Genomic DNA, 26613 nt, shown 5'->3' on the forward strand with positions numbered 1-26613 from the left:
AAAATGGCAATTTTTACTCACAATATTACGAGTTTATTCTCGTGACTTTTTTGTCATTCGATTACGACTTTTTTTCTCTTAATATTTTTGACTTGATTCTCCTAACATTTCTGCAGATTTTTCCATTTCTTCTGTTGCTTTTTTAAATATGATTGTGCAAATATTTCAACTTTCTTCTTGTCAATTTTCTTCTCGGAATTATGACTTCATCCCCATAATAATTTCACTTTATTTTTGTAGTCAAATTTTTTCCTCACCCTAATTAAAAAAAAAAAAAAATTCTTTTTAAATAGAATGTTTTTTTTTTATCTTTTCATTCCATGATACAATTTTTTTTCCTCATATTACTTCATGTGAAATTACAACTTTTTTTTTGTTCGCTGACATATTTTTTTCCCTTTAATATGTTGACTTTATTCTCGTAAAATTACAGCTGTTTTTTCCCCCCATTTCTGTTGTTTATTTTTCCCCTTAACTATTTCAACTTTCCTCTTGGGAATTTTCTTCTCATCATTATGACTTTATTCCCATAATATTCTAACTTTCCCCCACCCTAATTTTCCAAAAATTACAACTTTATTTGTTGTTTTGTTTGTTTCTCATAATATTATGTCCATTTTTATCTGTTTTTTTCTTGAATATTTCCACTGTGTGCTTCTATTATTTTTCCTCATAATATTGTGAGTTTGTTTTCGTAAAATTGCAACTTTTTTTCTCGTTAACATACAACTTTTTTCTCGTAATGTTTTGACTTTATGACCTAAAATTTCTGCAGTTTTTTTATTAAATATAATTGTGCAAATATTTTAACTTTCTTCTTGTAAATTTTCTTCTCGTAATTATGACTTCATTCCCATAAAATTTAGACTTTATTTTCGTAATATTCTATTTTTTCCCACCTTAATTTTTTTTTTAAATATTACATTTTTTAAAATTAAAATACTTTTAAAAACTTCATGCTACCAAAATGACTATTTTTCCTCATAACATTATTTTATTCATGTGAAATTACGACTTTTTTCTCATTAAATAATAAAAAAAAAATTCTCTTAATATTTTGACTTTATTCTAGTAAAATGACAGCCTTTTTTTCCATTTCTGTTGTTTTTTTCCCCCAACTATTTTAACTTTCCTCTTGCAAAGTTTAATCTCGTAATTATTCCCATAATATTTTGACTTTAATTTCGTAATATTCTCTCTTTCTCCCCTCCCTAATATTCCAAAAATTACAACTTCATTTGTTTTGTTTGTTTCTCATAATATTATGTATTTTTTAATTTTAAAATAGCATTTTTGTCTTTAATATTTTAACTTTATGCTACATTATTTTTTCTTCATAATATTGCGAATTAATTTTTGTAAAATTGCAACTTTTTTCTCGTTAAAATAGGATTTTTTTCTCTTAATATTGACTTTATTCTCCTAAAACGTTAGTTTTTTTTCCATTTCCACTGTTGTTTTAAAAAAAATAAAAAAAATATAACTTTACTCCCATAATATTTTTACTTTATTCTCGTAATATTTGAACTTTTTTCCCCACTCTAATTTTCTAAAAATTACAACTTTATTTGTTTTGTTTGTTTCTCATAATATTGCGTCTTTTTGCTTTAATATTTCAACTCGATGCTACTTGTTGATTGAATAAGCAATGTAACAACAAAACACCTGTCAGTTACATGTTCCAATACTTTTGTTCACATGAAAAATGGATGGGCTGAAACCAAGGTGGAATAAACCACGTGACTAACTGATTTCTAACATAGTTCGTCAAAAGAAAGGAAGCCGCCAACTTGTACCAGACGGGACCATTGATGTGAGTTATAATAGTAGTGTCTCTTTAAAGGCACGTGACGTAGTGCCTTCATGAATGAAACCACGTGATCCAAACATCAGTTGACGTCTGCGGTCTGAGCCCAGACGGAAACAAGCGAGGAAGGAGTGGATCCGCCACACCTGACCTGCCACAAGAAGAAAACATCTCCTCCATCCGCCGCGAGAACATCACCCGACGCCCGCCTTCCAAGGGCGCCGGGTTTCACTTCCGGTGAGTCAAAGTCCAAATCCAAACTGAAAGCGTCCTCGATCAGAGCGCTGAGTAAAAGCGTTTTTTGCTGAGTGTGCCGAGTGTTATCCCGGTGTTGACGGGCGCCGAATCGTGTTTAAAAGCCCGGGAAGTGCTGAATCATCACGACCCGGTCGGGACCGGCGGGTCTGCCTCTCGACCCAAGCGAGCGGCGACAAAGGAGGAGTCCGCTGGTGCTGGCAGGCTACTAAGCCATGTGTCGGAATTAGACGAGCGCTGGCATGTTGACAGCAAAGGTCGTCTTTTGTGCTTCTTTTTGTGTCAATGGCGTGTCTCCAATATGGCAGACTATGCAATATATAATACATGGAAAGAGTGAAATGAGCTACATGTAGCAAGTTAGCTGACATAGGTACCATGTTAATGCCTTCTACTCTCCTTACTTGGAGTGACAGGAGTAAGAAAAACAAACCGTGGCGGTGAAGAACGGCGCTTGCCCGTCAGCAGCTAGCTTGAGAGAGACTCGCCGTGGAGAACCATCATTTACCCTTCTTTTTTGTTTTGACGTGTGTTTTGTGAGCCTTGTTGGGAATGTTGAGCGAATAACGAACGTCTGCTCGCTAGTGTGGAGTCCCGCTTGACTTATCACATCGCTGTTATTTTATCAACCTTAGCGAGAGGCGAGCCGAGGCATGAGGGGGAGCCATGGCAACATGGATGCATGGCAACATGGCACCGGCGGCGGGCGGGCCGGCGGAGACAAAAGGTCTGCTACTCAAGCGAGGACGGCGGAGGCTTTTAAACGAGTGCACCTCGTGGCGATGGGGAAGCTGACACCTGCTGTCTTCATTCGCGCGCTTCCACACATGCTGACTTTGCATAATTTACGCAGCGCGAAGTGTAAGGAGAAGTACGCGACCAATTCAAATGCTAAGTGCACTGTAAGTGTAAATTATAGAAGCACGCGACCGCTCCAAAAGCTCAGTGTAAGTATAGAAGTACGCGACCACTCCAAATGGTAAGTGTACTGTAAGTGTAGAAGTGTGCGAACGCTCCAAATGGTAAGTCTACTGTAAGTATAGAAGTGCGCAAACGCTCCAAATGGTAAGTGTACTGTAAGTATAGAAGTGCGTGACCTCTCCAAATGATAAGTGTACTATAAGTCTATGTGTGTGACCGCTCCAAATTCTAAGTGCACTATAAATATAGAAGTATGTGTACTATAAGTCCATACCGTGCGACCGCTCCAAATGCTAAGTGCACTGTAAGTACAGAAGTGTGTGACCGCTCCAAATGCTAAGTGTAAGTGCACAAATTGTGACACTGCCACCCAACGGTATGTGATTGTTTGCTGTATTTGAAATGAAGGTTGGCGTTACGCTAAATCCTTTGTAGAAAGTATCTTCCCATGCTTTACATCATCAATTAAAACTCCTCGTATTCATTGAGATGTGTACGTGAATAAGACGTGTCTTTAAAGACAGCATTCGTGAACTTCTGATTGCATGAGTGCTTGCAAGCGGAGTGCACTGCGAGTATTAAGGAATACTGAAGAAAAGAGAAAGTTCGCCCCCTAATGACTCCAAATCAGCAGCTTTACTTGGAGTCAGCACTCTGCTGAGTGTATGAAAAAGTATGTAGTAAGCAAGTTGGCAAGTACTGTAATAGAGGGTCATAATGATGAAATAGTTGTATCAGTGTTTGAGAGAGGAGTAGACCCCCTTTACTACACACACACACACACACACACACACACACACACACACACACACACAAGCTAGGGGCTAAGCTTTTTATACTCTGTATCAGTATTTAATCAGTGCTTGAAGTGCATTTCTCTGTCAAGTACTTTCCCCATCCTTCCCTGGTGTTCACAGTAATTGAACGCTGACCAATGCTTATGCGTGCAACTTTGCTGATGGTGGCGGAGCGACGGCAAAGCGCGCGGAGCAAGGGTGGGGGGGGGGGATGAAGGAAGAATGAGAGATGGGATTTGCGCAAAGATTGAGAACAAGGACCTTTTTGTCTTCAAGGCACTCCCCTGAAAATGCTGAGGCGAAGCAAACGCTCCCTCGCTTGACAGATGGCGTTTTCACTCGCTACTTACCACAGCTAGTTTCTCTGCCGCTCGTGTGTGTGTGTGTGTGTGTGTGTGTGTGTGTGTGTGTGTGTGTAAGAGAGAAAGAGTCAAGCAAGAAAAAAACATTTAAATCTAGGTGAGCGTGTGAGTGTAAACACCAAGGTTAAAATGCGGTGTGTGTGTGTGTGTTACGTGAGCGTGTGATTTGCAGAATGATGGTGTAGGGGCCTGTCGGTGGCGAACGTGAAGGTCACGGTCTCCAGAGGGATATGTTGGATTCCCTGCACGGCTCACCTCGATAGAAGTGGGTGCCGGTGAATATTGTCACGCATCCAGGGTTATCATATTCTCTCTTGAACGGATGGCAACCGGACTGTTCAGGTTGTCTGAGAAGACGTTTGGCCTCTCATCAGCTCATGTGCAAAGACTAGGTAGGACAGCTGTAGAGCATGTGAGGGTAAAGCGGTGGAGCAGATCGATAGTTGAGCTCAATGATGAAATATGCTGTAAGCAGATCTGATGCATAATCATCACTATGCTCGCCGTTTGTTGCTTTATGGTGTGTTTGAGTGTCATCCCTGAGACGAGACAACAATATAAAGGGACTGGAAAATAGCAAGGGTGGATTGTAGGCCATGTCCACACCAATACGGGTATTTGCGTTTCGGTCTCTCGTCCACATGCATACGTTTTTGTCCTTAAATCTGACATTTCCGGAAAACTCCAGCTTCAGTGTTTGTGTGTGGATGGGTAAAACTGAGCTTTTTGGTTTGTATATAAAGAAATATGCAACATTATCTCATATTTTTAAAGGGTCCCTGACATGATTCATCAACTTTGCTTGAATATGTTATATATTGTGTGGAATTATTGTCTATATTGTTAGATTTTTTTATTTTTTTTTAGAAGCAAATGGTAGATTCGCAAAAGACATTTGTAATTGATAGGTGCCGTCTATGACGAGCTAGCTCTCACTGTTCAGTCTCATTTCCGGACGTGACGTCATCGGGGTGACACTTCTCAGCTAAAGCAGAGAAAACAAACGCTTCTCGAGGTAGATGGGGAACTTGGTTCAGTATATTTTTCATCCAAATAGTAGTCATGCCAAAATGTTGTGTGGCTGCTGGATGTTCATAGCATCCTAGTGATACTGTGTTTGTTTTCTTTTCCACAAGAGGAAGGTTTAAGACAACAATGGACCAAGCAAGTTCAGCGAACGAGAGACAGATGGACGCCCACCTCGAGTTCTGTTCTTTGCAGTGATCATTTCACTGCTATGAAGGAACACCTTTACAAGAAGCATTTGGCTTGAAAGTATGATATAAACACATTTAAAAAAAAAAAAAAAAAAGGATGCTATTCCGCCGGTACACGGGGGGGAAAAAAAAAAAAAAGGACAAGAAGAACGACGTCCAAGTTGCCACAGAACAAAGTAAGTCATGTCTTGTTAACAGAATGTATTCTAAACACTATTCCATGATAGCGACAAGGCTGTCAAGCAGGGGTGCTCACACTTTTTTAGCCTGTGAGCTACTTTTAAAATCACAAAGCCCCAAAGATCGACAACCTACTATAAATGTAGAAAATATATGTATTTATAAAAAAATGAGTACAGTATCAGTTAGTTTATCCGTAATCAGAAAAATAAAGATGAAAGTTGCATCTTCCTGTGTAGCTTGAAACGCCACGGGGGAGCAAGAGCGAATCAGGAGGGGGACCTTCATGTCAGCTGACTGATGTCATATGACATCTACAAAGTGACGTTTACACGACCGACCCAAGCTACCGTAGCTCGCGATGGACGTAATGGTCACCCCTGCTGTAAAGCATTGTACATGTTATTTCAGCATCTTTTCACAGCCATATGTATGTTTACTGTGGGGGGGCTGCCTGTGACGAAATATCAAATAAATCAGGCTATAAAGACCCATTTACGCTCATTAAGAAGCCGATTTAAAAGAATAATTGAAGGATAAGCAACTCCAGAGTAATTTACACTTACCATTCTGTGTTTTGAAGGTGACCAATCTTCATCTCCAAGTCTTAAGGCTTAAGTCCATGTTCTGCAAGTTCTCTATTTCATCTCCAAATGTTTCTCCCTCCTCGAAAACTATTTATACATGGCTCAAATCTTGGCTATAATCACTGGAAACATCCCCCGTCTCGTACACCACCATGTTTGTTTACCTGAGTGATAATACTCTTGATGGCGTCACTTCCAGGAAATGAGACTGAACAGCGAGCGCTAGCTCATCATGGCTGGCGCCATCAACTATAACTGTCATTTTTGCAAATTTAAAGTTGGCTTTCCAAAATTTAACAACGTAGAACATAATTACAAACAATGCATACCTTGTTGCCAAGCAATTTCTCTTGTGGGTCAATAAAGTCTGTCTAAGTCTATAACATATTTAAGCCATGTTGAAAAATCATGTCATGGACCCTTTAACCTTATTTAATAGGGGTGTCCCTATCCGATATTGACATGAGATATCTGTTCGATATCAGCAAGTATCAGATTATATGAGTCCATTCCCGACTCCACTGCGGTTGGTTTCATTTGTGTGTGCGTGTGCCTTACTGTATAACACGCACGGGTGATTAAATAAACATTTATGATGTCTTTGTCAGGGTCGGGCTTGTGGCGTGGGCTCTGTGAGCAAACTACAAATCTATTTGGCTTGTTGGCTCAGTGTCGTGGGCGAGCGAAGCGATGGTGGTTGAGGGGAGAAGGGCTGCGTTACAACAGTCAGTCCTAATGAGCAGTGTTTTTAGAGGTGCACATCTATGGAGTTATATTTGTGCCTTCTTTTTGAGGTAGCAAAGGCTGATTTTGAGCCACAACGTGCAATAATTGCTGTTGCGCGAGCAGGCACATCGCTGCGCGCTGTCACTCTCTCTCCTTGATGCTCCATGCGTGAAAGCGAGGCGAGCCGGTGCACGTGTGTTTAATGATGTGAAACATTTAAAGTGTGACAAACGCACAAAACAATAAGAAATCAGGAAGGGGGCAAACACTTTGTCACACCGCTGTACATACTTGAGGGAAAAAACTGCAGTCTCAGCTTTGTGATACAGGTGAAAAAGTCTATTATTAGTATCAACTTCGGTCTGTCGCACCATTTTTCTTTTGAAATAAACTTGGTAAATTTTCTTCCCGTAGTATTATGACTTTCTTCCTATAGCATTTTGACTTTATTCCCATAATATTAAAACTTTTTCCCCGACTTAATATTCCAAAAATTACAACTTTGGTTTGTTGGTTTCTCATGACGTTACGACTTAAAAAGACAAAGTTTTTTAGTTTTTTCTTTAATATTTCAACTCTCTGCTGCTAAAATGAATTTTTTTCAGAATATTGCGAGTTTAATGTGGTATAATTATGACTTTTTTTCTCATTAGATAAAAAAAATTCTTCATATTTTGACTTCATTCTTGTAAAATTACAGCTGTTTTTTTCAATTTTTGTTGTTTATTTAATTTTCCAACTGGGCTTCCAATTGGGCTTTATTCTTGTCATATTATAACTTCTTCTGCAACCAAATTTTGCAACTTTATTTGTTGTTTTGATGTTTCTCCTAATATTATGACTTAAAATTTTTGTAATATTTCAATTTCATGCTCCTAAAATGTCATTTTTCCTCATGATATGACAGTTATTCTCGTAAAATAACGTTATCTTCTTAGATTACAACTTTTTTTCTTAATATTTTGTCTTTGTTCTTGTAAAATTCATTTTCTTATAATTATGTCTTTATTCCCATCATATTTTGACTTTTTTCTTGTAACATTATAATACATTCTCGTAAAATCACAGCTTTTTCTTGTTAGATTACAGGTTTTTTTCCTTATTATTTTGACTTTAGTCTTGTAAAATTACTGCTGATTTTTCCATTTTTGCTGTTTCTACCAGTTGCATCATCCCAAGCACTAACTTGCCGCAGTGTCTTACTGCAGTGTGACCATAGCAGAGCTGTGCTTTGAACTCCTGAAGCTTGTTCATGTGACAACATGCACGGATTGGATGGATGTCAAGATAGGAAGACGTGTGTGTGTGTGTGTGTGTGTGTGTGTGTGTGCCAAATGAAGCATCGTCCCCTGTCATTCAGAAACTCGTGTCCACTGGAATCATTCATGTAGGTTTTTGGCACGTGTGCTTGTGAGGTGGTGTTAGGTTGGCAATGAATAGTTTGTTTTGGCATTGATGTTTCCCTGCTGCTTCTTGTCTTGTAAATAATAAACATGACCAAATAGACTAGTAGACCAAATAGACCTCTGCCAAGGCCCAACGGTGAACAACAAGGGAAACTAAACGCGGTGGAACCTTGGTCAGCGTCGAATCCACTCCAGAAGGTCCAACTCCAACCGAAACGTAATCTAAGATTTTCCCATGAGAACTCATGTACTGCAAATCCAATGAATTCGTTGCAGAACGTCGAACACGTTTTTAGAGTTTTCCAAGTAGAACTGCTAGTTCATTTTGAACAAGCTTACAAGTTACATTGGAATACATCACACAGTGCAGTTCACAGTTCCACATGAAAGTACGGTATAAACACATTTTGAAAAAGGGTGCTATTCTGCCGGTACACAGGGGAAAATAAAACAAGAAGAACGACGTCAAAGGTGCCACAGAACAGAGTAAGTCATGTCTTCTTTACATAATGTCTTCTAAACACTATTCCATGATAGCGACAAGGCTGTAAAGCATCTTTTCATATGTATGTTTACTGTGGGGGTGCAGGGGATGGGACAAAATCTAAAATATCACCACCTAACGCTCGTTAAGAAGGCGATTTAAAAGAATAATTGAAGTATAAGCAAGTCCAGAGTCATTTCCACTTACCATTCTGTGTTTTGAAGGCGACCAATCTTCATCTCCAAGTCTTAAGGATTAAGTCCATGTTCTGCAAGTTCTCTGTTTCATCTCCAAATGTTTCTCCCTCCTCAAAAACTATTGACACATGGCTCAAATCTTGGTTATAATCACTGTAAACATCCTCTGTCTCGTACGCCACCATGTTTGTTTACCTGAGTGATAGTACTCTCGATGGTGTCACTTCCAGAAATGAGACTGAACGGCGAGAGCTAGCTTGTTATCAACTATAAGTCATTTTTGCGAATTTACACTTGAAACAAATGGAACAATGTAGAACATAATTACAAGCAATACATAACATATTCAAGCAAAGTTGATACATCATGTCAGGGACCCTTTTAAACATTTTTATGCATTCCTTGTAGCCCTCTGAGGTTACACACCAGATGAGAAACAGTTCTACTTAGGATGTTTCTCCTTTCTTATGAAAAACGCAGAGCCAGGTCTCAACTGTCTGACTGTGCTTTTTATTTTTGCTTGTGTTGGGACATACTCACACTCCGACTTACGATACCCGGAATGGGAAAAATATGTCGACGCCAGGACTTTTTCCTCACTTTGGATATTGAAAAAGTGAAAGAAAACAAATTTCTGGGGATCATAATAGATGAAAAAAATTGGAAATCTCATATTAAAAATATACAACAAAAGGTGGCGAGAAATACTTCAATATTGAATAAAGCAAAACATGTTCTTGATCAAAAATCACTCCAGACTCCAGACTACTGTTCTTTGGGATTACCATATGCCGCGTATAGAGAACATACAAACCCTTTATTTTTAAAATCACAGATATTAAAATGAGCAGATTTAGTATTCTTTCAAACCGCTAGAATAATGCATAAAGTTAATAATAACTTGTTAGCCAAAAACCTCATACAGTATTTCTCAATCAGAGAGGAGAAATATGATCTTAGAGGAGAATGAAACCTAAAACATTTATATGCCACAACTACGCTGAAAAGCCACAGCATTTCTGTGTGTGGAATTAAATTATAAGGGGATTGAGAAGGGAGGGATTGAGTAAGGAAGTCAAACAATGTACAGAGATGAGCACATTCAAAAAACAATACAAGCAGTTGATGTTTGCTAAATACAAGGCAGAAGAGTCTTGATCATCACAATGATTGTTCTGTCATGCTTGCTTTTATTTGTTTTCATTTATTATTACACTGATTATTATATGGAATAATATTCCATGGAATGCAGGAAGTGAATAATATGTACTGTACTAGATGTGGAATGGATGGAGGTAGGATTAAATAAGCTTTGCTTCTTCCTACTCCTTTTGGACATGTGGAAGTGTGAAAGAATGATTCATGAGATGTATTCCATTGGAACCTTCATGTTCAAATAAACCATCCATCCATCCATCCATCCATCCATCCATCCAAACCAAACTTTTAATAAGTGGCTTTTGCACACGCACGTATCCCTTTTTGTACTCTCAGAAAAAGGTCATTCAGTGAAGGGATGCTCCATGGCTTTGGCCCAATGAGCGTTGCCTTTACTTAAATGCTAATCAATACAGCGCAGATACGTTACAAATACAATTAAACAAAATAAATACAATATAAATAAAATAAAGAAGTTAGTTGTTTAATTAAAAATAGCATGCTAATAAATACATAAATAAATACAAATAATAAATTAATGAATACATAAATTGGTTGATTAAGTAATGAAGAAAATTCAAACAAAATAAATAAAATACAAATTAAAACAAATTAAATACAAATGATTAAATACATTCAATTTTAAAAAGTATACATTTAATACATTTTTTAATTACACTAAATAAATATAATACAAATGAAATAAATAAATACATACATAGATTAATTAACTAAAAATAAAATCTATATAAATACATACATAAAATACTCAAATTGGTTGATTATGCAATAAAATATGAAATGTTAATAAATACAATACAAATAATAAAATAAACTACAAACAATACGAATTATTAAATTTAAAAAAATGTATGAATTTAATAAATGATTAACTAAATCAATAAATAGAATAAAAATGAAATAAATAAATACATACATAAAATATAAAAAAACTTTTTTTTTGCAATAAAAAATAAAATGTTAATAAAATACAAATATTACGATTATCACAATAATAGTGCGGTATACCTGCTTATGCATGAGCACAGGCATAGACACAAAACATAGAAGGAACAATTGGATTGATTCATATAATCTCTTTTGAAGCTGGGGTCCTCTACCAGAGGCCTGGGAGCTGGAGGGTTCTGCACAGGAGCTTAGCTCTTTTGGACAGAGATGTCAGAGGTTGTTCCTGGTATCTGCTGGAGCCATCCACCCACCTTGGAAGTGACCGTATCCTCTTTCGCTGGGGTGACTACCATAGTAGCACTCCATCAGTACCATGTTTGCCACCCTGTTCCAGGAATGTCGTCTTCTTGTTCCGGTAGCCAGTTTCTCGCCAGAGTGTCCCCCAACACCTGACGTGGACCTTGTTGATCCGGTATGACGCTATCGTTTAGTGTATCGTGCTGGCATGTAGTGTGAAGGGTCTTGCCAAAGGATTGCAGATAGGCGATTTGCAATGACTACAAAGCACGGGTATGCAAGGTGGGGAGTAAGGCGTCTTCCTTTTAATACTTCTACTAGGAAAAAATCCACAAGGACTCAACAGCTACATTTTGATAGGAAATGGTCAGCGACACTGAAAAGAAACTATGCAGCTGTTTATCATTGCGCTGAGTGTGATATTATGCACTTTCCAAATTGTATTGTCGCTGATGATAGTAGGAGGACACGTTGTTTAGTCCACTATTGCTCAGGATTTTTTTTTTTATTCAAAATGCTGTGGTACAATTTTTGGGAGCAGAGCTTAGCTTTCTTCTTTGTCCTCATGTGCTCTTCATGTCTTCTGCTTCTCTCCATGTTATCGCTCTTATTTCACGCTCTGCATACCTCCAAGTTAATAGCTTCCTGCTCTATGCAACACACACACACACACTCAGGGTTGTGTTCGCCTCTTCACTCTCCATCATCTCCGCTGTGAGGCTGCTCCCTCTCTCACAGGTTGCCATGATCGCTGATCTGATTCCTAAATCTCAGTTAGCGTCCCCACAGTGCTCGGCGTTAATTATTTAAGGCTCACAGCCCACGTAGATCATTGCGCACGAGCGCTGACCCCCCTCCTGACGCACAACTTCTCTACACTTCTCTTCTGTGATGTCAGAGCCGGCTGGCCCATTAGGCAATGTAGGCAGATGCTGAAGACAACGTCTCGCAGCTTTCTGCTTTGATTTTCACGGCATCACTCCATCAGGGTTTTTCAAAAAATATACTATTTCATAAATCATGCAGTTTTGTGGTTTAATACGGCCTACTATTAGGAAAAAAATGCTTATTTTAGCAAATGGTCTGCATTTTTTGCCTAAAGGAAGCATTTTCAAGCATAAAAATGACTAAATGACCTAAAATACAAACATAAGGCATTCAGAAGACTCCTTCAAAGGACGAAAACCACACTGCTCCTGCTGAATCCCAGCTTCAACTATCCGGCAGATCTTCCTCCCCAGGACCCCGAGTAGACCTTGCCAGTAAGGCTGATGAGTGTGTTCTTAAGATGGGGCACCTCCACTCTGGTCTGCCCATCCAGAGACAGCCCCCCCAAACAATGTCCATTTCCTGTCAACCAAGACATCCCCACAGCATCCAGGGGCTTAAGGCACTTTGGACGGATCACTGCCACCGAGGAGCTTTTTGACCACCTGGAAAACCTCAGCCCCAGAGACAAGTAGAGCCCACCTTAGGATTGAGGTGGTCTTCAAAGTATTCCTCCCACCGGTCCACAGCATCTCGAATCAAGGTCAGCAGCACAGCATCCCCACCATACAGTGTTTACAGTGTCCTGTGATGGACGAGGGTGGTCTAGAATCTCTTTGAAGTCATCCAGAAGTCGTTCTTCATGGCTTCCCCGAACTACTCCTACGTCTGAATTTTTGCCTCGGCGACCGCCAGAGCCGCAAACCACTTACCTGTCACCCTGAACAAACAACGAGTTAACTCTGGTCTGAAAAAGAACTCTTTAGTAAATATGAATGTTAGGGCAAATGAACCTCATTGGACACTTACCTGTCAGCTTCCGCCGGAGTCTCATGGGCCAAAAGGCCCGATAGGACTCTTTCTTCATCTTGACGGCATCCCTCGCCGCTGATGTCCACAGTGTGTTTGGGCCTGCCAGGCCTGACCAGCACCCTACCCCACCCACCACAAGGTGGTGATCGGTTGACAGCTCTGCCCCTCTCTTCACCAGAGTATCCAAAACATGGGGCCTCCATAAAAACTCTAAAAAGGGGGCATGGGGGATGAGGGTCCACAAGAATTGCCACCCCTGCCCATCACCTCCCGCTGCGAGTGGAATGACGTCCAGCCCCTCTCGAAAGGACTGGTTCCAGAGCTCTTGCCGTGCGTGGATGTGATTCCGACTAGATCTAGCCGGAACTTCTCCATCTCGCGCAGCAGCTCAGGCTCCTTCCCCACCTGAGAGGTGACATTTCACGTACCGTGAGCTAGCTCTACAGCCGAGGATCAGACCTGCCGAGGTCCCCGCTTTTGGCCGCCACCCGAGTCACTCCGCACACGACCACAGTTTTCGTGTTTGTAAAAACAACGCCATTCCATTTCTTTAGTAAGCGTATGTAAATCGCAGATGTGAGGGGTGTGCTGTGTAGAATCCCCCCAGGGCGCCACTGTGGGTATGGTGGTTGTCCAGGAATTTAGTGGAACTCAGGATTATTGGCTAAAGATAGACTTTCCTCACAATCTATTCTTAATCATTCCATGTCTTCTCTTCTGTTCGTCCACTTGTTTATGCTTGCTTACACCCACGCACACGCTTGTGTCGTGCCTAATCTGGCTATTTATTTGTACGTGTGTGTGTGTGTGTGTGTGTGTGTGAGTGTGAGTGTGAGTGTGAGTGTGTGTGTCTGGAAGTCACTTTCCAAGAAATTCCTGTGTGTGTTGTTACTGGCCCGCTGCGAAAGGTTTTTCTCAAAGAAGATTAATTAGAGTGGAGTCTGAAGCCACGCACGCACGCGCACGCACGCACACACACACACACACACACAGACATGCATGCACACACACACATGCACGCAGAGAGCTTGCAGTTGATCTGCACTACATGAAGAATGCTTAATACTCTTTTTCTGTCTGTTTATCACAATCACTGTTTCAGGTATACACGTATTCCTGTCCTCAGGACTATTTTAAACTGTGTGTGTGTGTGTGTGTGTGTGTGTGTGTGTGTGTGCGTGTGTGTGTGTGTATGTGCGTGTGTCAGATGGTCAGCAGTAGTTTGATTGCACTGGGTCAGCTTCAAAACTTTTCTAATTGGAGGTTTTAGTCGTGGTCGTTGCTGAGCTCAGTTCTTTTCTCTCTCCCCCCGACGACCCACCCTCTCCCTGGTGTTCTCTCCATCCTCCCTCCACCCACCCCCATCCCCAACAGCTAAGCTCTTACAAATGTGTTGAGGATGCATTTTCACCCAAACGCCCTCCCACCCACCCCCTCTGCCTGCCTCCTCCTGTCCTCTCTTGGCGTCCCATCCTTCTATCCCACCTCTGTCCTCCTACTCTTTTCTGCCTCCCTTGTCATTTGCACCCCCACCCTCCCCGTCTTCCCGCCATACTCAGCGTTTTCCTCAGCTGTGGGTGTGATGTGTCCGCTGTAACGCTAATCAGGAGACGTCAGCATTCTTTCCGTCCTCTTTTACGTACTAGTCGTGCTAGCCATCACCTCCTCACCCTCTTGTTTTCCCTCCCAGTCTTATCTCTGCGTGTGTTGCAGCCATCTCCACAGCGTGCGTGCGTGCGTGTGTGTTGTCTTTCAGCGGTAACCATAAGCAGCTCCGCTTTTGAGTCGTCAGCGTTCTTTCTATAAAAATCCAGCCGAGCACAGCAAAAATGCTGTGTTGTAGCAACGGTGGCATTGAGCGCAGCACCCCTCATGCACGGCGAGCAGCCCTTGTGCGCGGTGGGAAGGACACTGCTGGCAAGCTGAAGATGAACGGCAATGTCTTTTCTCAGCAGGGTCCCCCTTCAGTACTTTTTTTTTTTAATTTTGCCCATCACCCACCTTTCTCTTTTCTGTGCGCTCTAAAAATATAAAAACAGCTAAAAGAGGCAGGTAATTAATGTACGTATTGGGACACATCTATACTGCCTACAAAGACGTATTTATATGTCTTTCATGGGTTTTTTTTTGCGAGAGAGGCAAAAATAGGTGATGACGCAAGTGCACAATAAAAGAGGTCACTTTTCAAGCAGTTTTAAGCCATAAGATGAGTGCATTTGATGAGAGCTCGGCATGGATCTTTTGCATGTATTAACACACTTGACAACATGGAGGAAGTGAGAGAGCGTGGAGGAGTGTAGCGTGCAGACAGTTACGCGATGTAGGGAAATTTTAACAAGTGCACACACACACGGTTTAGTTGCAAATGTGAAAGCTGCGTGGAGCTGCATAAGCAAGGCCTCTCGCAGCGTGCCATTGCTGCTGAGGTTGGGAGCAGTAAATCAGTCTTTCTACATTTTTTGAAAGATCCTGAGCATTATGGAACAAAAAAGTCAACTGGTAGACCCAAAAAAATCACACCTGCGCTGAGCCGGAGGATCCGATTGGCTGTCCATCAAGACACAGGGCGGTCTTCCACCCACATTAAGGCCTTACTGGTGCCGACTGCAGTGCAATAACCATCAGACGGCATCTGCGGGAAAAGGGTTTAAAAAAACAAAAAAGGAATTCAAAGACCTCGTCTCCTTCAAGGCCACAAAAGTGCCCGTTTAGACTTTGCCAGGGAGCAAACATGGGACATTGAAAGGTGGAAGAAAGTTTTATTCTCTGATGAGAAAAAACGTAACCTTGACGGTCCAGATGGCTTCCAACGTTACTGGCAGGACAAGGAGATCCCACCTGAGATGTTTTCTACCCGGCACAGTGGAGGGGGGTCCATCATGGTCTGGGGTGCTTTTTCATCGTCAAACGGATGCAGATGTTGCAGCGGGCATCCCTCATGACCGAGGGCCCTCGTCTGTGTGGTAACAGCTGGGTTCTTCAACAGGACAACGCTGCAGTTCACAATGCTCGCCTGACCAAGGACTTCTTCAGGGAGAATAACATCACTCTTTTGGACCATCCTGCATGTTCCCCTCATTTAAATCCCATAGAGAACATTTGGGGATGGATGGCAAGGGAAGTTTCTAAAAATGGCCATCAGTTCCAGACAGTTGATGCCCTTGGTGAAGCCATCTTCACCATTGGAGCAATGTTCCCACTAGCCTCCTGGAAACACTCCCATCAAGCATGCCCAAAGCCATTTTGGAAGTGATGAACAAGAACGGTGGAGCTACTCATTACTGAGTCCTACTGAGAACATTTTTGGTTCTGGTTTGGAGAGTTTTTTGTTCTTTTTTGAGCGATGGTCTTTAAACTTTTGATCAGCTGATAAACAGCCTATTTCAGTTTAATTGTTGTTTTCAATAAATTACTTTTTCAAAGTGCTTTTTGTCTCACCCCCCCTTCTTGTTTTTGCATATTGTAGCTCTACTTAAACCCTCAATAAGATCCAAATGTGCAAAATGCAAATTCTAGCCATTTTTCAACTGTGTGTTCATGTCTCACATAAGGATTGTGGAAGATGGGCAAAATAAATTTTTAAAAAGCGTACTTTTCCTTTAACGTGCCGTCCGTCCGACACACAGCTGCAGATATTCGCTGGAGAAGAGCATTCCGCAGAGAGAGACAGCTCTCAGAGAGAGACAGTCTCACTGCTGCCGCTCGTGTAATGTTCCAAACAGTCCCTTTTTAAATATCAAATATCTTCGGAGTTTGAGGTGAAAACCTTCCGCAGTTTGGGTCACTGCTTGTCATTGAAGGGGAATGGGGGGTCCCACAGCCAAACTAGTTGAGAACCACTCATTTAGTTCTTGTATTTAGTGTTTCATTATTGCATTTTGTTTGTCCTTCATGTGTTGGGTGCACAGGGTGAGTGACTGAGGAGTTCACGTAGGTGTAAGATCTGACGGAACTCTACTCACATCACAGTTTAGGAACGGAACTCGTACGTAACCTGAGGACCGCCTGAACACGAGTCATCGTCTGATTTAGCGCCGACACCTCTGGCATCCTTTACGTTGACAAAAATAGCCAATCACATGCCAGCGTGTCTTCATGAAGCTTTCGTCAAACCGATTAGCCGATCGTTGCGGTGGCGTCGTATGTCACCTAGTGTGCGCCTAGAAACGCTGTAAGGCGGCCCGACAGAACGTGACACAAGACGACATTTGGAGAGAGCAGAGGAGAGGAGTGAGGCCGGGAATCTGCTGAGTCATCATGACTAGTCTCATGATGATCGCTTAGGAGCAGCAACAAGAGACACCCTTTATTGAAAACACACACACACACACACACACACACACACACACACACACACACACACACACACAGCTCAATACAAAGCATGCCTTGTGGACGTCCACTCTCAGGACTGATCTCATCTTTGGCTTCTTCATCTCCATCCTTTGCCTTTTGTTTGCACTTGTAAGCAAATGTGTGCAATCCACGCTCATCCCACCATTGCTTCTCAGGCTCTTGTACATATGCCTAAGGTTGGTGCTTTTCGCTGGACCCCTTCCAACAAATTCTATCACTTCCTCTTCTCTCAGCTTCATAGCGACTGGCCTCCAGCCAACCAATAACATGAAGGCGTTGCGCACTATCAGGGTACGCATCAGGAAACAGGAAGTCAAGGAAATTATCAGATATACACACACAAATGCCTCGTGTGACTTCCACTCATACAAGCTGTTACTTTGACCTGCTGGGTATTGATCCACAAACAGAAAGGCATGTGGGTTTTTGTTTGTTGGTTTGCTTTTTACACGCATGGAAGTAACCTTGTTGTCTTGTGTAGGTCTGTTCAGAAGAACGAGGCTCCTGTGGCATGACGACGACAAACAAAGGAAATAAAGCCTTAAAGGTGAGGGAGAACATCACCTGTATAGTTCACTCACAGTACGCTGACATGATGGATCCACTTTGCTTGAATATGTTATATATTGTTTGTAACTATGTTCTACATTGTTCCATTTTTGAAAGTGACTGGTAAATTCACAAAAACAACATTTATACTTGATGGCTCCAGCCAGAGACGTCATCAGAGTATTATCACTCAGGTAGACAAACGTAGCGGTGTACGAGACAGAGGATGTTTCCAGTGATTATAGCCAAGATTTGAGCCATGTGTCAATAGTTTTTGAGGAGAAACATTTGGAGATGAAATAGAGAACTTGCAGAACATGGACTTAAGCCTTAAGGTATGGAGATGAAGATTGGTTGCTTCAAAACACAGAATGGTAAGTGTACGTAATTATTGTTTTAATCGGCTTCTTAATGAGTGTAAAGGGGTCTTTGTGGCCTGACTTATGCTATCTTTTGTCGTGGCCCCCTCTGCCCTCCACAGTCAACATATCTCTGTGAAAACATGTTTATATAAGCTGTATAATGCTTTACAGCCTTGTCGCTATCATGGAATAGTGTTTAGAAGACATTATGTCAACAGGACGTGACTTACTCTGCTCTGTGGCAACTTTGATTCGTTCTTCTTGTCTTTGTTTTTTCCTGTGCACCGGTGGAATAGCGTCCTTTTTTCAAAATGCGTTTATAGCGTACTTTCAAGCCGAATGCTTCTTTTAAAGGTGTTCCTTCGAAGCAGTCATCAGTGAAATGATCACTGCAAAGAACAGAACTCGAGGTGGGTGTCAATCTGTCTCTCATTCTCTGCACTTGCTTCGTCCATTGTTGTCTTAAACCTTCCTCTTTTGGAAAAGAAAACAAACTTACAGTATCACTCAGATGCCGTGAACATCCAGCAGCAATACAACATTTTGGCATGACTACTATTTGGATGAAAAATATACTGAACCAAGTCCACCATCTACCCCAACAAGCGTTAGTTTACTCTGCTTTAGCTGAGAGGTGTCACCCCGATGACGTCACTTCCGGAGACTGAACAGCGAGAGCTAGCTCGTCATGGCTGGCGCCTTCAACTATAAATGTCATTTTTGCCAATTTACTGTTCAAAAATGGAACAATGTAGACCATAATTACAAACAGTATACACTCAACAAAAATATAAACGCAACACTTTTGTTTTTGCTCCCATTTTTTATGAGATGAACTCAAAGATGTAAAACTTGTTCCACATCCACAATATCAGCATTTCTCTCCAATATTGTTGACAAATGTGTCTAAATGTGTGATAGTGAGCACTTCTCCTTTGCTGAGATCATCCATCCCACCTCACAGGTGTGCCATATCAACATGCTGATTAGACACCATGATTAGTGCACAGGTGTGCCTTAGACTGCCCACAATAAAAGGCCACTCTGAAATGTGCAGTTTTGTTTTATTGGGAGGGTGGGCGCTCTGGGGACTTTATATATACACGTATATATATATATATATATATATACCCACCCCAAAGGAGAAGAAATTTAGACAGATTTGTCAACATCTTTGAGTTCATCTCATAAAAAATGGGAGCAAAAACTAAAGTGTTGCGTTTATATTTTTGTTGAGTGAATAACTTATTTAAGCAAAGTTGATGGATCACGTCAGGGACCCTTTAAGGCTTCTTCAGCTACAATTTGACATTTAAAATGAACTTCTTCACAATCCTCAGTATTTATATTCCCATTCCTTTCATTTCCTGTAACGCACTGTAAGCAGGTAAGTCAGCCAATCAGTGGGCAGCAGTGTGTGTCGCTCTGTACCCGTGTACACGTGACGTGTCCTGCATGAATCATTCTTTGTATTTGATCTTTTTCCAGGTGAAGCGAGAGCCGGGGGAGAATGGCACCAGCTTGACCGACGACGAGCTGGTGACCATGTCGGTGCGTGAGCTCAACCAGCACCTCCGAGGGCTCTCCAAGGAGGAGATCCTGCAACTGAAGCAGCGTCGGCGCACGCTGAAGAATCGGGGCTACGCTGCCAGCTGCCGGGTAAAGCGAGTCACCCAGAAGGAAGAGCTGGAGAAGCAGAAGGCCCAGCTGCAACAAGAAGTAGACAAACTGGCCAATGAGAATGCTTCTATGCGTCTGGAGCTGGACGCGCTCAGGTCCAAGTATGAGGCCTTGCAGACCTTTGCCAGGACAGTGGCGAGGAGCCCCACCGTGGGGGTTGGCGTCAGGGCTGGAGGGGTAGCGTCGTCACTCATCGGTCCACTTATACCGGGAAAGGCAGCGACGGCGACAAGCGTGATTACAATCGTCAAGTCAAAAGCGGATGCTCGCTCTTGAGAGGGGCTTGGTTGACTTAAAGGTGCACCAGGATGGAATACAGCTGCCTTTGCCACATCTCCTCCATTTGCACTGCACTCATGGACATACGTGATTTACGTGCAGGTGAAGGATCACATGCAAGCAAGAGGACTTGTGCTCACGCAAGCAAGAAGACTCGTGCTCCTACATGTCGAGGACTCATATTCATGCAAGCAGGAGCACTCATACTCATGCAAGCAGGAGCACTCATGCTCAAGCATGCATAAGACTCGTGCTCCTACATGCAGAGGACTCATATTCATGTAAGCAGGAGCACTCATGCTCAAGCATGCAGAGGACTCGTGCTCCTGCATGCAGAGGACTTGTGCTCCTGCATGCAGAGGACTTGTGCTCCTGCATGCAGATACTCATGCAAGCAGGAGCACCCCTGCTCATGCAAGCAAGAGGACTCGTGCTCCTACATGCAGAGCAGCAGAGGACTTGTGCTCATGCAAGCAAGAAGACTCGTGCTCCTACATGCAGATACTCTTGCAAGCAGGAGCACTCCTGCTCATGCATGCAGAGGACTCGTGCTCATGCATGCAGAGGACTCGTGCTCATGCATGCAGAGGACTCGTAGTCATGCAAGCAGGAGCACTCATGCTCATGCATGCAGAGGACCCGTGCTCTTACAAGCAAGAGGACTCGTGCTCATGCTTGCAGAGCACTCGTGCTCGCTCTCTGACTACAGGAAAACCAGACAGAATTGCTACTACTGCCAATGAAACGTATGTTTGAAAGGATCAGGCAATGCAGTTTCTGATTGAAATGAAAAGTTGTTGTCATGACAACCCACTGGTCGCATGCAGAAAGACGCACAAACGATGGAAATTTCATTTTCATTTGACAACACGTCCTGTGACCTGCTGATTTCAGTGGCTGCAGACGAGTCCCCTCCTGCTGGTAGGTATACAGTACCTACAGTAGATATATAAATACACTGTACATATACGACACAGCTGTGTTTTTACTGTTTTGTACCGTGTTGAGGTAGGAAACGTATTCTGTGCGTGTGAATTGTGATACAGCGTATGAGAAATTGGTACAGTATTGTTATGTTAGTGGTATTTTTCTACGTCTTCTGCTGCTTGTGTTGTATGCCGGTTGGCATCCGTGACTTTGTGCGTTGCCAGATGATGATGATGATGATGATGATGGAGCGAGCGGAAAAAGAACACAGGAACACTTGGGAGGGCGAGGCCTCCTCCCTGAATAAGAAGTGATGGGAGTACAGGTGGGAGTACTTCACTGCATTGTTGCACGTGCTGTGCAGCAGCCAGCGTGATGAACAACAACAATTACCCGTTAATGTGACTTGTGCAAACTTATGTCCACGTGGGTCGGTCCAGGGTTCCACTGTGATGACCCTCCGATTTGAATTGTTCCTTCAAAATGTCACGTGATCAGAGTCGCGACTGAGAGGACTCGAACACGAAGGGCCAGCTTTACGCGCTCAGATTCCTTTCCCGTGGTGTTCTGTTGGCTGAGAATGTGGTGGCGTGTATTTTCTAATTAGCTTTGCATTGTTTGTATGGACTCGTAACAGTTTGATATACACTATCTGTCTATTTTTTTGCAATTGTACCAAAAGTGTCTTAACTACTGATAGCTTTCTTCTTTCTCTAGTGACTAGACACGCGTGTGCGTGTGGCCGTGAAATAGTGTGTCAAGTGACGAGGTATCGCTAACTTTCACTGTGGTACAACCTTGAGTGAATGATGACAAAGACACGCTTTTGGGTTCTTGGTTTTTGTTTTTTTACAGCTTCATTGTCACACATTTGTGATGCAAGCTTGTCCTGTGGTGCTTGGAATGATTCACCCCAAAAAACACTTTGATGTTGTGTGTGTGTGTGTGCAGCTACGCTTAGCATATTTCCTATATTTTTGAATATACTGTATATGTCAGGGACGTTGTTATTGTCTGTGGTGTTTTGTTTGCTGTGATTGTTGCTTTACACGTTACGTGTATTTAAAACGCAGACAAGCAGAAATATTTTTCTATCCATTTCATTTGGAAAAAGTGCAAATCGGGTGTTGGGATTTTTTTTCTTCAGTGTCGAGCTACGACAGCGGTGTCCAAAGTGTGGCCGGGGGTGGGGACTTGCAGGCGGAAGAACATTTCACAAGAAAACAAAAAGAAACACACACACACACATTAATAAAGTCATAAATTTATGAGAAAAAAAGTGTAACATTACGGGAATGAAGTCAAAATTATGATAAAAGCCATACATGTACGAGAAATAAATGTGTAATATTATGAGAATAAAGTTTAAATTTATGTGTAAATTTATGAGAAAGTCATAAATGTACGAGAATAAAGTCAGACATTTACAACAATAAAACCATAAATGTACAAGGATAAAAGTTGGAAATTTACAAGAATAAAGTTGTAAATTTACGAGAATAAAGATGTAAATTTATGAGAATAAAGTTGTAAATGTACAAGAAAAAAGTCGTAAATGTACGAGAATAAAGTTGTAAATTTCCCAGAATAAAGATGTAAATTTATGTGAATAACATCGTAAATTTACGAAGGCCTAAATGTCGAGAATAAAAGTCGTAAATTTACAACAATAAAACCATAAATGTACGAGAATAAAGTTGTAAATTTACAAGAAAAAAAATGTTAATATTAAGGAAATAAAGTTGTACATTTACGAGAATAAAGTCGTAAATTTACGGGAATAAAGTCGTAAATATACGAGAATAAAGTCGTAAATATACGAGAATAATGTCGGAAATTTATGAGAATAAACTTGTATATTTATGAGAATACGGTTGTATATTTACGAGACATAAATGTGTAATATTACGAAAATAAAGTCTTAAATTTACGAGAAAGTCGTAAATGTACGAGAATAAAAGTCTTACACTTAGACAATAAAGCCATAAATGTACGAGAATAAAAGTTGTACATTTATGAGACTAAAGTTGTAAATTTACAAGAATAAAGCCATAAAATGACGAGAATAACGTCGTAAATTTGGGAGAAAAAATGTGTAACAATATGAGAAAAGCCGTACATTTATGAGAATGAAGTCCGAAATTTAGGAGACGAAAAGCCGTAAATTTAGGAGACGAAAAGGCCAAATATTAGGAGAATAAAGTGTTAATATGAGGTGTGATGGTGCCATACGTGTCAGAGGGAAAAGAGAGCAAAGCTCTTCAGCAAGCTTTTATTGAGAACGTGGCAGCAAAACAGAGCAGCTGAGCACAAACAGATTAGCATGGGTTAGCATCATCTCACTTCCGCCTTCCTTGCCCCGCCCCCTCCACATGACCAAGGCCAGGAGGTCACATAAGTCTCCCCTTTTCATGGCTGTCTCCGGCAATGCCTATAACATAACATGAAGTTACAGTTTTAGTCTCTGATATTTTGTACTTTTTTTCCTCACAAATGTATGACTTTATTCTCGTACTTTTACGACTTTTTTCTCGTAATTTTACGACTTTTTTCACATAAATTTATGAAATTGTTCTGGTAATATTGCACCTTTTTTCTAGTACATTTATGAAGTTATTCTGGTAAATTTGCTACGTTCATTCTCATAATATTACAACTTTTTTCTCGGAAATGTTCAGCTTTTTTTCCCTCAGAAATTTCCAACCTTTTTTTGTCAATTTACGACTTTATTCTTGTAAATTTACAACTTTATTCTCATCCTCATGCATGCGGAGGACTCGCTCACGCATTTATTCTGGTAATATTAGAACTTTTTTTCCTCGTACATTTATGACTTTATTCTCGGAGATTTACGACTTTTATTCTCGTAAATTTAGGACTTTATTCTGGTAATATTACAACTATTTTTCTCGGAAACGTTCAACTTTTTTTTCTGGGAAATTTGCGACTTTATTCTCTGAAATGTCCAACTTTTTTTCTCGTAAATGTATTACTTTATTCTTGTAAATTTACGACTTTATTCGCAGAAATGTACAACTTTTTTTCTCGTAAATGTATTACTTTATTCTTGTAAATTTACGACTTTATTCTCAGAAATGTCCAACTTTTTTTTCGGTGAATTTATGACTTTCTCCTCGTAAATTTACGATTTTATTCTCGTGAATTTTCGACTTTTTTTCTCATGAATGTACGACTTTATTCTTATCAAAATTTTAAAAAATCCCATAAGTTAAAAAAAAAAGACTGAAAAAATGTATTGACCTACAGTATATCTGGGGTGCCCTAACTTTTTCCACCGAGCACTGCCTACTGAAAAAGAAAGAATACGGGGGCCGCTTTGATTTAGTAAAGCAGCCCATGTAGACATGCTAAGTGTGAAACGGACGTATGTGAAGGAAAAGCAGCCTCCGTTTGATGCCTGGTGGTATACAGTAGGTGACGAGGCGTATTTTTGCTCATTTTTGCATGATTTTTTTTTTTACTTTATTCTTGTGAATCTTGTTTTTGTAATATGGCTTTAATCCACCAAAACTTGACTCTCATGATGTGAAAAAAAAAATCGTTATTGTTTCAAGTTTATGCTTCTAAAATCATTTTTCCCTCCAATATCATGACTTTATTTTTGTACCATTGTTTTCCTCGTAAGATTACCACTTTTATCTCTTGTTATGATAACTTTAACCTCCTCATATTTTGATGTTACTCTCATAAAATTACTGCTCTTTTTATCCGTATTTACTTAGTTTTTAATTTTAATTTTAGGGGCATTAAAGGGCCATAAAACACACCAGCTGTGGGCTGCAAAGGCCCGGGGCCGCACTTTGGACACCCTGGCCTCTGTAATGATATTTATATAGTATTTGGATCGTTAGGAAATGTATTCATTGCTATTTTCGTTTAAAAAAAAAACAAAGCATAGTCAACTCATGTGTTGACTTATAGCAGTGGTGGGCAAACTGTGGCCCGTGGGCCACATCAGGCCTGCCTCCAAAATCCATATAGTCCTTCCACAAGGCATGCTGGGTAGCTTGTGGTGCTCTCTCTCACAACATTTCGTTGTGTTTGTCGCACTTTTGCTTGATTGTAAAGTAACTTGAGGAGGTCCCCAGGGAAGCAAAAAAAGGAGGGACGTCCTCACACTCTTGATATCCAATGTTTTAGAGTTCACAGTCCATGTTGTTGTTGCCGCTGGGCTACCCGGCATGCCTTGCGGGCACTTGTAAACAACATCTCAAGCTATCGTCCGGATGTTGAGGTGTCTGCCGTGTTTTCATGCGGAATCACGCCAGCAAAAAAAAACTTGCAACCTCCCATCGACGAGAGGAACTGAAGAATTCTTTTCATCCTTTATAAAAATTGTGTGGACTATTTTGCCGTTTTTTTTTCGAGTTTTATTCCCACGTTTTGACTCCACGTGTGTTTACCGCGTGTACGTTTCAAAGTGTCTGCAGGTTTTGTCATGGTGGACTTCAAGTTGTAGACACGTGTTGAGTTTGTGTGACGACGGCGCAGATATTGTGTGTTTTGTACTTTTCCTGTATGAATTATTGTACCGGCTGAAAATGTGACAGTCTTTGTAAGTACTTAACTTCAAGTAAATGATTGCTTTTTGTAGATACAAAGTGATGATGACCAGGTACTAGCAATTATGGGACTAACTGTGTTGTCATCAGTCTAATGTTTGTTTAATTTATTGATGTATATATGCTGTATGTTTTGTCAATAAACACTTTATTTTGTATATGACCAATAAACATGCTTTAAAATGTTTATATGCACATTTTATTAGGGTGGAATGCTTAATTACATAAATATGTGAATTACTGTACTGTATATTGATAAGAGAATTTGTTAAAATTGTTAAAACTTATGAAAATGGCTAAAAATGCTACTATGCTAATGTTAGCAAGCTAGCAATGCTAACATTAGCTTGCTACTACTTCAGCATGATGAAGTGTTATAGTTAGCTGTGCTAAGTGTCTTCATATTTTAATATTTATTTTAAAAAAAGAAAAAATGCTACTATGCTAATGTTAGCATGCTGGCAATGCTAACATTAGCATGCTACCACTTTGCATAATAGCACTGTGTTTCTGTAAGTCTGTACTTATATAAATGTCAAAAAATGCTACTATGCAAACTGCTAGCATGCTAACACATAGCATAAAAACGCCATGTTCCAGGCACACTAAATGTCCCGAGTTGTTCTTTTGACTTTGCTCTAACCCCTAACCCCAACCCTTCTCAACGACACAAGACGGCTCTTAAAGCCGATTTGTTCAAAGAAAATACCCACACGTATGAAGCAGACCAAAACTGTGTGCAAAAAAAAAAAAATCCCCAATGATTTTGAGCAT

At 40.8% G+C, this 26613-nt stretch overlaps 1 protein-coding gene across 3 annotated transcripts; it reads left to right on the forward strand.

Moving 5' to 3' along the window:
• Nucleotides 1-1455: 1455 nt before the first annotated feature.
• mafgb (v-maf avian musculoaponeurotic fibrosarcoma oncogene homolog Gb) lies at nucleotides 1456-26035 on the forward strand. 3 transcript variants are annotated; one of them, XM_054778298.1, is made up of 4 exons: nucleotides 1456-2044; nucleotides 11205-17873; nucleotides 17941-18006; nucleotides 19859-26035. In XM_054778298.1, exons 3-4 carry the CDS (start codon nucleotides 17971-17973, stop codon nucleotides 20324-20326), a joined length of 504 nt encoding a protein of 167 aa, XP_054634273.1. In that variant the 5' UTR covers nucleotides 1456-2044; nucleotides 11205-17873; nucleotides 17941-17970; the 3' UTR covers nucleotides 20327-26035. The 3 variants fall into 3 exon arrangements, with proteins under 3 accessions (XP_054634273.1, XP_054634272.1, XP_054634271.1); XM_054778297.1 differs by lacking the exon at nucleotides 11205-17873 and having other exon boundaries at nucleotides 1456-8744; XM_054778296.1 differs by lacking the exon at nucleotides 11205-17873.
• The last annotated feature ends 578 nt before the right edge of the window (nucleotides 26036-26613 follow it).

This window comes from Dunckerocampus dactyliophorus, chromosome 6, assembly GCF_027744805.1.
Source record: "Dunckerocampus dactyliophorus isolate RoL2022-P2 chromosome 6, RoL_Ddac_1.1, whole genome shotgun sequence".
NCBI lineage: Eukaryota > Metazoa > Chordata > Actinopteri > Syngnathiformes > Syngnathidae > Dunckerocampus > Dunckerocampus dactyliophorus.

What these genes read in the sequence shown, in the direction of transcription:
- mafgb (XM_054778297.1), top strand. Translation starts at nt 17,971, where the DNA reads ATGACGACGACAAACAAAGGAAATAAAGCCTTAAAG. An exon ending in AAGGAAATAAAGCCTTAAAG is followed by an intron (nt 18,007 to 19,858) that starts GTGAGGGAGAAC and finishes ATCTTTTTCCAG; the next exon opens with GTGAAGCGAGAGCCGGGGGA.